A 10,313-nucleotide genomic window follows, 5' to 3' on the forward strand; every position below is an offset into this window, starting at 1 on the left:
TCTTAAGAGAATATCCTGAATAAAATAGATACGTGAATCATAAATATAAAATTATAGGAACAAATTTGTAGGACTTGTAAAGAGAGAAAAGATGACACATGGGCAAATGGAAACCTCAAAATAACCAGTCAAATCCACAAGCAACGGTTATTTGTAAGAAAAATCAGCTCCTACAAATCCCCACATTGAAATACGGATACCCAATATTTGGGCGCCAAACAAGGCTTCAATAAAATTACAGTTACAAAACTTGAACACAATAATCCCCAAGAGAGATAGAGAAAAGACACAAAACCTTAATCCACACGCTAAAAAAACCCAGGGAGGAGAGAGAGAGTGGCATCTTTAGAGACAGAGCGAACTGAAGAAGATCAAAGGGCGAAAAAATGGCGCAAGCACAACCACCTGGGGAAAAAATCCAAGACGTCCCAGAAATGGAGGTGAAAGAAAACCCAAGAAGTCCATCGTTCAAATTCAATGCACAGGCACCTGAATTTGTGCCAAGATCACATGCCCAGATGCCAATTTCTGGTTATTTCTATCCCTACTTTCACTTTCTTGGTGACACTACTTCCCCTGATTGGTTTTACGTTGAGGACCAAGAATTGCCTCCGTACTTGATCTCCAATAATCCCAATATCGATCCGCTTTCCAATCGGTCCAAGAATGCGATCCCGGATGATCTTCAACAGAAGATCATCAAGCAGGTGATGTGTCTTTGATTGTTAATTCTTTTTATTCCTTTTGTTTTGTACGTCAAGGAAATGTCGTTTGTCAAATTGTGAATCTAGGCTATTGACCATGATGATTTTTGTGTGAATGTGTACCGGGTTCAATATGCCAAAAGAAACCTGGGATGAACCTTTATTTTGTTCTTATCGTTAAAACTCAAACTTTTCAAGCCCTTTTCATTAGTTTTCCTTAAAATATAAGCCTGGATTTTTGGATCATGTTGGGCAAACTGGGATGATCCTTTTAGGACCTTCACTTATTACACTCCCACCATGGCTTTTACAAGTGAGATTACACAAATAGATTTAGATTCAACCATGTGTGACACATGAAATCTGAAAAACTTATGTTAGCTTAGTATTTGTTGACAAATTTTTCTAATCGTTCGAATTTTCTTGCTTTAGTGGTTGTCTAATATGGTACCAACACCAATTGGCATAGAGTGGGTTCAAAACCTCCAATTCCGGTTTCCCACTTCTCTCCCTTGCCACGCAGTTTCTTAATTTTCGGAAATAGGATTTTCGTTGCGGATCTTATCCAGTTTAATATAAGAAGCCATTGAAAGCGTTGGTCGAATGCTGTCGATGTCCCATAACGAAACCTGTATCGAAATGTCTTAAACAGTTGGAGATCCTCTAGAAATTATGAGCCATCATTTCACTCTTTCAAATTTGCAATGCATGAGATGTTAAATTCTTCTAACATATGGATTTGTCGTTATCCTTATTGATGCCCATAATCATTAAACAATTACGACTGGACCATGACAGCGAACCGATTTTTTTGCATAAAACAGGTGGAGTACCAGTTCAGTGACATGAGCCTGCTGGCAAATGAATCCTTATCAAAACACATAAGTAAAGATCCCGAAGGCTTTGGTAGGCAATTTCGGAAACTACTTTCTGCAGATTTAAGTAATTTTTTGTTCCACATTTTAATTCATGCATAATTATGTATTTTATAACAGTTCCAATATCTGTTGTTGCCTCCACCAAAAAAATGAAGTCACTTATTAGTAACAACCATATTCTCGCCCAAGCGCTCCGGTCTTCTTCAAAGCTGGTAAATTGTCTGATTAAATTGCTGATAGTTTTGTCGTCATTCTTCGTTCCCTGATAGTATTACTCATTTGGTCTTCAAGCTTTCATCCCTGTTCTTTAATAATTTTATTGAAGGTTGTAAACGAGGATGGCAAGAAGGTTCGACGTAAGCATCCTTTTACTGAAAAGGACAAAGAGGAATTGCAGGTAAAAAGTAAAAACAGATGCTTACTAATTAAACTACATCGATTTAAGCATTCTCATGAATCTTTTTATGGTGTGTTTGTTCTTTTTCCGTTCTTGTAGTCTCGCACGGTTGTGGCAGAGAATTTGCCTGAAGATCACTCTCATCAAAACCTAGAGAAGATATTCAGTGTGGTTGGAAGGTTGAATTTTTCGCACCAAGTTTTTCCATGTTCTTTCTTTTTTTTTGTGTTATCTATTATGAGAGGATCATCACTGCATATTTACACTTTCTGTCAAGGACAGCGTGAAAACCATCCGAATATGCCATCCCCACGAATCCAATTCTTCTCGCTCAAAAGGCGATTTCATTATCAGCAACAAGGTACAAGATTAAATTAACCATTTTGTCCAAATAGTCATATCATTTCACAAGAACTTTCTTAGAATTTCTCTTCTCATTTTACATTTTATGCAGCTTCATGCACTTGTGGAGTATGAAACAACAGACATAACAGAGAGAGCGGTATGTTTAATGACATTATAACTTCAGATTCCATCCTTTGTATTCTTAACATTTTTCATTCATCAGGTTGAAAAGTTGAGTGATGAAAGGAACTGGAGAAAAGGTCTCCGAGTAAGGATGCTGCTCAGACGCTCGGTATGTCTATAAAACAACAAAGGATGTGGTTTTCTGTATAACTTGTACATATTTATATAGACCTAAATGTATTTGACAAGCCCTCATTGCTTCTGGTACACCGTAATTTTCAGCCAAAGTCGGTTTTGAAGAACAGAAAGTCTGATTTCGATGGCATTTTAGAGGATGAAGAGCCATTATATGATTGTGCAGAAGAAACTTCTCACCCAAGCAACCTTGAATTGGTCATTGATAGTCCTAATGTAAGTCCTTTATTGAATAACCAATCACGTTATCATGCCATTACATTGCCTTTTACATCATGTACCGTACTTTATAGAGGCGAGATCCACCTATACAAGTGGATCACACTTCTATTAAAGGTATGCTACAAAATGTGGTATAATAGCATCTTTATCTCAAATGAAAATCTGTTTGCGTAGGGTGAAGAAAATTCAGCGGGGTCCAAGAAAGGATGGGCGTGGGGGCGCAGTAAGGGCCGAGGACGCGGGCAGAGCCAGAGTAGTCGTGGCCTGATTGCCCCGTCTCCGCTATCAAGCAGCACCATCCAGTGTGAGTCATCTGCAAAACAGAATTCCAAGGGCCCAAGAATGCCAGATGGTACTAGGGGTTTCACCATGGGAAGAGGCAAGCCAGTAAGCGCCACGAATTCGCCGTAGGAGAGTGAGTGATTTTGATGGTGGCTCAATTTTGCTGAAGGTCTACTTAGTTACTAGAAGAATACGCATATGGCTCTCTGCCTACCCTAATTAAGGAGTCTTGAGAAGAAGGGGGATTTTGGTTATGTTCGTGAAATGGGTAATTTGATTATGGATTTTAATTGAGGTGTATAATATGGTAAACACAATTTTGGGATGGCATTAGCTCTTGGCAGTGATCATTTAGTGATCACATTTTTTGTTTTTTGTTTTTTGTTTTTCCTATAGAGGTACTTTGCTTTTGGGATGGAATTTAATTCTCTTTTGTAAAATTCTATTTGAATAATGAAGTTGATGGATGAACTCTCTCTCTCTCTCTCTCTCTCTCTCTCTCTCAACCATCTTTACATAATAATAATTTATAATTTTAAGCACGAAATTTCATAAATCGGCTGCAAAATGTTTTGAGAAGGATTTCTTTCAAAACCTTGAATAACCAAGTATTCATTCTAACCAAATGGACGGATGAAGGATACTTAAAAGGTTTTTGTACCACAAGCCCATTTGATAATTATTTCATTATTGGCTATTACATTTGGTGTTAATGATAGCGTAGAAATACATAGGTATCCATAGAAAATGGAGGGACGAAGAAGAGTGGAAGAAATATGTCAAAGAAATGTGCAAGAAATGGACACAAAATGAAAACTAAAAATGGAAAACTATTCTACCTTGTTTTCACTTTCAAGATTTTGTTTCATTCATTCTTCCTTGTTTCTTCCCATTTTCCCCATCACCCTTCTTTTGAACCTCCTTTCACCGTAACTTTTCTCATATCTGAAGCACAAAAAAAAATTAAAAAAATTAAAAAAAAAAAAACTAAAAACCAAATAATTATAAACGATATTGTTTAATATTATTGTTCTCTTAGATAATAAATTAAATATTATTTTTCTTGATTACTTGGTTCGTTCCCCAGAACTCCTTTGTAGCTTTTTTTAAAAAGGAAAAAACAGATCCTAGTCAAGGGATTTCAAATTCTTAAAGAAGACTTTCTGTCTATTCAAAGAAAGAAAAAAAAAGCATACTGTTTATTCAAAGAAAGATAAAAAAATGGCCCATGCAGGTCTCGAACCTGCGACCTTCGCGTTATTAGCACGACGCTCTAACCAACTGAGCTAATAGGCCAAGTTGTCTACAGTTCCTTTCTGTTCTAATATCACCTTGAGGCAGCACCCCTCCTCCTTGCGCATAAGTTGCATAACATTTCAATTTCAACTTGTGTTACACTATGTTTGGATGAATGAAATAAATTTGAAATTTATATAAAAGTCAAAATTTATAAATTAATATGTACCAATATTCTTGTTTGGATTTATAAACATAGAAATTTAGAATTTCTATGTGGGAAAAAAAAAAAAACTTGGAATTTGAGACCTACAATTCCCAAATTTAAATTTCCATATAAATAAGTGTCATTTCTGAATTTCCATGATTGAGAGCTTAAAAAAAAAAAAAAAACTTCAGTATTCAATTTGCTTTTAATCATGGTTCAGTTCAATTGCCCACCACTCCAACTTTTGCTTACCCATCTTTGTACCCTTTTCATATTGTGAAATCACTGAAATGTGAATGTTATCTTTTTGCTGCTATGTGGTGACAGTTAGGGCTCGTTTGCTAGAAGTACTTTTGTGAAACCTAACTTTAAAAAAAAAAAAAATCAAAATGTGTTTTGTTGAAGTTGATTTTTATTTATTTATTTATTATTTATTATTTATTATTTATTATTTTTTAATTTTATGTTTTCTAAACCTTACTAAGGGTAGTTGACTCTTGGTGTTATGTTGAAGATATGAGGACTTTATAGTATGTACATGTATAGTATACGTTAAAAAATTTTGGTGTTAGATTCTTAGTTGTATCTTTGGTTGCATATCCAATCCTTCATTCATTTGATGCATTCCTTGCACCAAAGCATGATAGAATTTGTGTAATAGGAGATTATGAGTTGCTTTATGAAGAAGGTTTAAGGTTCCACTATAAAACTAATTGGTAATATGAGAAGTAATCGAATACTTATAAGCATGTGCAAAGTCCATTCTTTTCCCGATGTAGGATACACAATCTCAACACTTTCATTATGTGACGATGAAGTATAAATCCACAATGTCCTTTGGATAAGTCAATCTAGATACGCAGAATATAGAACCCAGATCCTCTTCGGATCTAAAGATCCTGAGCCTAAGGATCAAATGATCCAAGCCGTTGAAATTTGATCCAACGGCTACAAACAGGGAGCCCCTCTAAACATTATAATAATTGTAGCCGTTTTTAACGGCCTGGATCATTTGATCCTTAGGCTTAGGATCTTTAGATCCGAAGAGGATCTGAGTTCCAGAATATATATCTTTAGTTCAACAATCATTACATACATTGAATAAATCCTGCGTAAAAGCAACAGCAGAAATCCTTTTATACATAAAGACTTTGTATGTAATTTTCAACCTATCTAAGTGCTTTTCCAATATTATTTTAAGTTATTGTGTGATTGTGTTTATCTTCTGTATTTTTTTTTCACTTGCATCAGCTAACACAAATAACCTCTCTGATAGGCTATGCCTGCCATTAGTGCAAAAGATAGATTTTGCTAGGTCTCCAATTTTTTTCTCTTACAACAAAGGATTATGCAATGATGCACATGAAGAAAGCTAAGGTTTAACTGAATGATGTGAAATACGTATGCTCGTTAGGCTTCATGCTCTGGCAAACCTTGCTCTAATATATCATAAAGATTGCACCCGAAAACCAGCAAGCAATGGCAGGACTAGCCCAACTCCTCGTAAGCTCATTCAAAGTTTCATAACTCTCAGATCGATGTGAGAGACATCTACACTTCCCAAGTATACATCCTTAATCCTTTCCAGTTATGTTCTGAAGTTAGACGATCAGAAGTGAAATTGTAGTAGAAAACAAAATTGTATAATGCAAAGTGCTTAGTTAAACACTTCCAACTTAAATACTTTGGTTAGCTTTGCTCTCAATGACATTTGTAATTCCACTGATATTAGTATGATAATTAAGCATTAAGCACTACGTGGTTTCAGGCACTACCTTTGATTATTTGTACATTGACTCCCATGCATCATTGTATATGACATCCTAGTCAGGTTTTGGATTCTTCTCCTACCTAAATAGCATGTGCAACTATTTGGACTAAATTATACCTTCCTCACCATTTCATATAAAAAGTTCAACTAGTCCATGCACTTCCGATATCAAGTTATAGAATTTTAAGTTGTAATAAGTTGGTAATTAACAGTTCTTGAAAAACAAACAGTTAATATCTATGATCATTACTTGGCTTTTGTTCTGTTTTTTTCATGCGTAAAGATTATTTGCAACTGTTCTGCTACATTAGATAACTGGAAGAAATCTTAGTGTGCGTGTATGTTGAATATTGAATTAAACTAATTTAGCTTAGCCATATGATTGATTCAGAATAAGTGGCTTCGAATTTATAAATTTCTTCGATATGTAAGTAAGAATGTTATGGACTAACAACAGGATTCTTGTCAAATATAATAGGAAATTCAGTGCTAGCCAAATGGATTTTATTCAAGATACTACTTCCTCCTCAGTTGAATAAAATTCTTTAGTGGTTCGTATTTGCAGAAATGCTAAACTTGGACAAATGTGTATGAATTGATCTCTTTAATACTCACCCCAGAGTCGCAGGTTTGTTGTATACATGGTGTATGTTACATAAACTTCATTTTCTATTTGTTGTATTTATTTGGAAACAATCTCAAACTACAAGCAATAGCGAAATGTTGAACGAAAGTCTTTCAATTTGCACTGTCCAAAATCATCACCAGCAAATTTTATATAAAAAGCTTTTCAATAAGAGGTTCATACACCGGTGCATTGATAGATTTTGGCTGTTTTTGCAGTGCTCATGTCGATCATCTGTTTTAAGTATGGCATCTTCCAAAAAAGATCTCTCTCATGTCACTACAACATTCTTTTTGCTTCAAAAAGAGATCATGGTCGCTTACCGCCTTCAATTGAATGTCTGCTTTATTAGCATGAAAGAAAGTGATATAAAAAATAGGAAATGGATGATATCATGGCGGCTTATGCCCTCCGGAAAATACTCCAATATGATTACTTAGTTGCAGAGTTGGCCATTAAGTTTATACTACCATAGTGGCATTACCACTCTGAGTTTAACCAATGAATTCACTTTGAATTTCCACCGTTTTCGCCTATAAATAACAGTGAAACCTCCTCTTAGATGTCATCAAATGAATCTTACAGCAAATATTCGACACTGATCACAAGCTATGACTCACAAAATCATCTCCTGCTTCACCATTGCTTTATGCTTGTTCTTGTTTTTGTGTCCTTTTGTTCATATGTATCCCTTTTCTTATACTAGCCAGCTCGATTACAATTTCTACGACAGAGCGTGTCCTCGCTTGTCAATGATTGTCCGGTACAATATTTGGGCAGCTCTCAAGAACGACACCAGGATGGCTGCATCCCTTCTTCGGATGCACTTTCATGATTGTATTGTCAATGTAGCTTTTCTTTCCTTCTTCAGACTTTTCCACATCTTTATGCCCTTTGCAACCACATTTTGTCAAATTCATGCTTGAAAGTAAATATTATTCTTAGTACTCTCCTTTACCCTTATTCTTTAAAAGCAATTGATACAAGTTACTTGCAATGATCACGAATTAACATAAAATTTCGTAACAATGAGGTTTTGTGTTTACTGAAAAAGGATGTTTTAGAGTTTAGATCAACTCTGTTGTTACAAGGTATTAACGTATCAAACTTTTTGTTCTTTCGCAGGGATGTGACGGATCAGTGCTTCTTGATGACACAGATGAATTCAAGGGCGAGAAGAATGCTCCAGCAAATCGCAATTCTCTTCGAGGGTTCGAAGTGATCGACAGTATAAAAGCAGATGTCGAAAAATTCTGCCCATCAACTGTTTCGTGTGCCGATATTTTGACTCTTGCAGCAAGAGAAGCTGTTGTTCTGGTACTTGACACATTTCTGTATCATATGAAATGTATAGAAATGGTAGTTTTATATTTTTAGTCTCACTTTAGTTTCGTTCTTCTGGGTTAGGCAGGAGGGCCTTTTTGGCCTGTTCCATTGGGCAGAAGAGATGCAACAACAGCAAGTGTGAAGGCAGTTAATGAACAAATACCATCACCTTTTGAGCCTTTAGCGAATATCACTGCCAAGTTCACATCAAAGGGTCTTGACATTAAAGATGTTGTAGTACTCTCAGGTTCTTTTTTTTTTTTTTTTTTTACTTTCTTCCAACCAAACCATCTCTTTATTTTAGTTCTAGCTACATAGTGTTAGATAGTTTATCTAAAGAGATGATGCGAAATATAAACTGGTTACAAACTTAGAAACGCTAGGGACGCTGAGACAACAATAAATCAGCACTAAACCATGTTTAATTACGGCTTATTGTTGGCTCAGTATCCTTCCAGCTATATTTTTGATTAAAAGTTTGTAGAGGCTGCCACTGTAGGATTACAATCTAGCTAGTTGTATTCCTCTTCACTTAAAAGAGAAAGGATTTTTAGGTTTGACTCCCATGAATAGCAATTTCGAACCTAAATCTCGCTAGATTATTATGGGGTTTAGCCAATTCCTTCAATGTCGTTATCTGAAAAACGTTTGTAGGCTTTATACACGAGTACTTTCCTAATATTCTTGATATGAATGCCTTTCTTGCTTTTGTTTTCTGAAGGTGGACATACCCTAGGGTTTGCTCAATGCTTCACCTTCAAGAGAAGGCTCTTCAACTTCGACGGCTTGGGCAACCCTGACCCAACACTTGATTCTTCGGCCCTATCAAGCTTGAGAAGAATATGTCCAAAGAAAGATGAAGCAAACAGCAATGTTGCTCCTCTTGATTCCACAAATGTCAAATTTGACAATACCTATTACACAAACCTGGTTCAAAACACAGGTCTTCTAGAATCTGATCAGGCATTGGTGAATGATCCAAATACTGCTGCAATGGTGAACTCTTACAGTGGGAACCCATTCCTTTTCAATAACGATTTTGCAGCATCAATGGTGAAGCTTGGTAATGTTGGAGTACTGACTGGGAAAAACGGGCAAATAAGGAAGAAATGCGGATCTGTGAACTAAAAATAATGGTTCAGTTCTCTCTATGAAAGCATAGTATTCTAGTCATGGACTTGTTAGTAATGGAACCATAAACGAACGAATAATTAGTTTAGTGTCCAGGTATTTATCTCACTCTAGCAATTGAGGGGAGAACCAAATGTAGCATATTCTAATATTAATGAATATAAGCACTAACTAATTAATTTTCAGCATGATACGTGAAGGGTAACATTGTTTTTGGAAAATATCTAGAATATTATATTGTCATGCAAACTGTTAATCTGAATCAAAAATCTAACAAAGATTTATTTTATCAACGGTTTAGTTTGACAGTTAATCAACAATATGCAGTATTTTACAACAAGGTGATTGTATAGACTAGAAGTAGAAATCCTATAGGATCTAGAAGATTTTTTTCCTTGTATAACTTGTATTACTTGGAGGGCAAGTAAAGCCCAACATCATTAGTATAGATAAAAACACTAGGGATGAAGAATAATACACAAAATTCCTCTCCCTCAAATTTTAGTTTTACAACACGTGTTGTAGACCAATTTTAGAGAGAGAAGGGAGAAAAGCTTGAGGAATTATGTGATGATACTCCTTATGCCTTGTACCTTTATTTAAACTAAAAATGGGTTTTATGTTTAATAAGAGATTATTTTCAAGTACATGAATAATGAAACAAACAAAAAAAATACAATTTTTTTATATCTGTTATAAATATTATATTAAAGTGTGATTATGTAAATCCTAAATATATTTTTTGTTATGAGTTATTCATTCCCTACTAGGATTGTATTTACTGGTAGGACAAGTAATTCATCTCCTCTTTACTACTATATAAATAAGGGCATTGTGTAGTGGGTATAACAACATCTCATACACATAGAG

At 35.2% G+C, this 10,313-nt stretch overlaps 2 protein-coding genes and 1 non-coding gene across 3 annotated transcripts; 2 read left to right on the plus strand and 1 right to left on the minus strand.

The window, feature by feature from the left end:
* The first annotated feature begins 250 nt into the window (after window positions 1-250).
* LOC114824802 (la-related protein 6C-like) lies at window positions 251-3,617 on the plus strand. Its single transcript, XM_029102072.2, has 10 exons — window positions 251-707; window positions 1,529-1,610; window positions 1,700-1,794; window positions 1,908-1,979; window positions 2,079-2,158; window positions 2,262-2,340; window positions 2,434-2,481; window positions 2,548-2,616; window positions 2,730-2,858; window positions 3,039-3,617. The coding sequence occupies exons 1-10, from the start codon at window positions 387-389 to the stop codon at window positions 3,273-3,275; spliced, it is 1,212 nt and encodes a 403-aa protein (XP_028957905.1). The 5' UTR covers window positions 251-386; the 3' UTR covers window positions 3,276-3,617.
* A 751-nt stretch (window positions 3,618-4,368) lies between these two features.
* On the minus strand, window positions 4,369-4,442 carry TRNAI-AAU (transfer RNA isoleucine (anticodon AAU)). The gene has a single exon. It is a non-coding gene; the product is annotated as a tRNA-Ile (tRNA).
* Window positions 4,443-7,555: 3,113 nt separating this feature from the next.
* Window positions 7,556-9,634, plus strand: LOC114825215 (peroxidase 10). Its single transcript, XM_029103638.2, has 4 exons — window positions 7,556-7,834; window positions 8,112-8,303; window positions 8,394-8,559; window positions 9,034-9,634. The coding sequence occupies exons 1-4, from the start codon at window positions 7,598-7,600 to the stop codon at window positions 9,438-9,440; spliced, it is 1,002 nt and encodes a 333-aa protein (XP_028959471.1). The 5' UTR covers window positions 7,556-7,597; the 3' UTR covers window positions 9,441-9,634.
* Window positions 9,635-10,313: the final 679 nt, after the last annotated feature.

Source organism: Malus domestica, chromosome 05, assembly GCF_042453785.1.
Source record: "Malus domestica chromosome 05, GDT2T_hap1".
In the NCBI taxonomy this organism is placed as follows: Eukaryota; Viridiplantae; Streptophyta; class Magnoliopsida; order Rosales; family Rosaceae; genus Malus; species Malus domestica.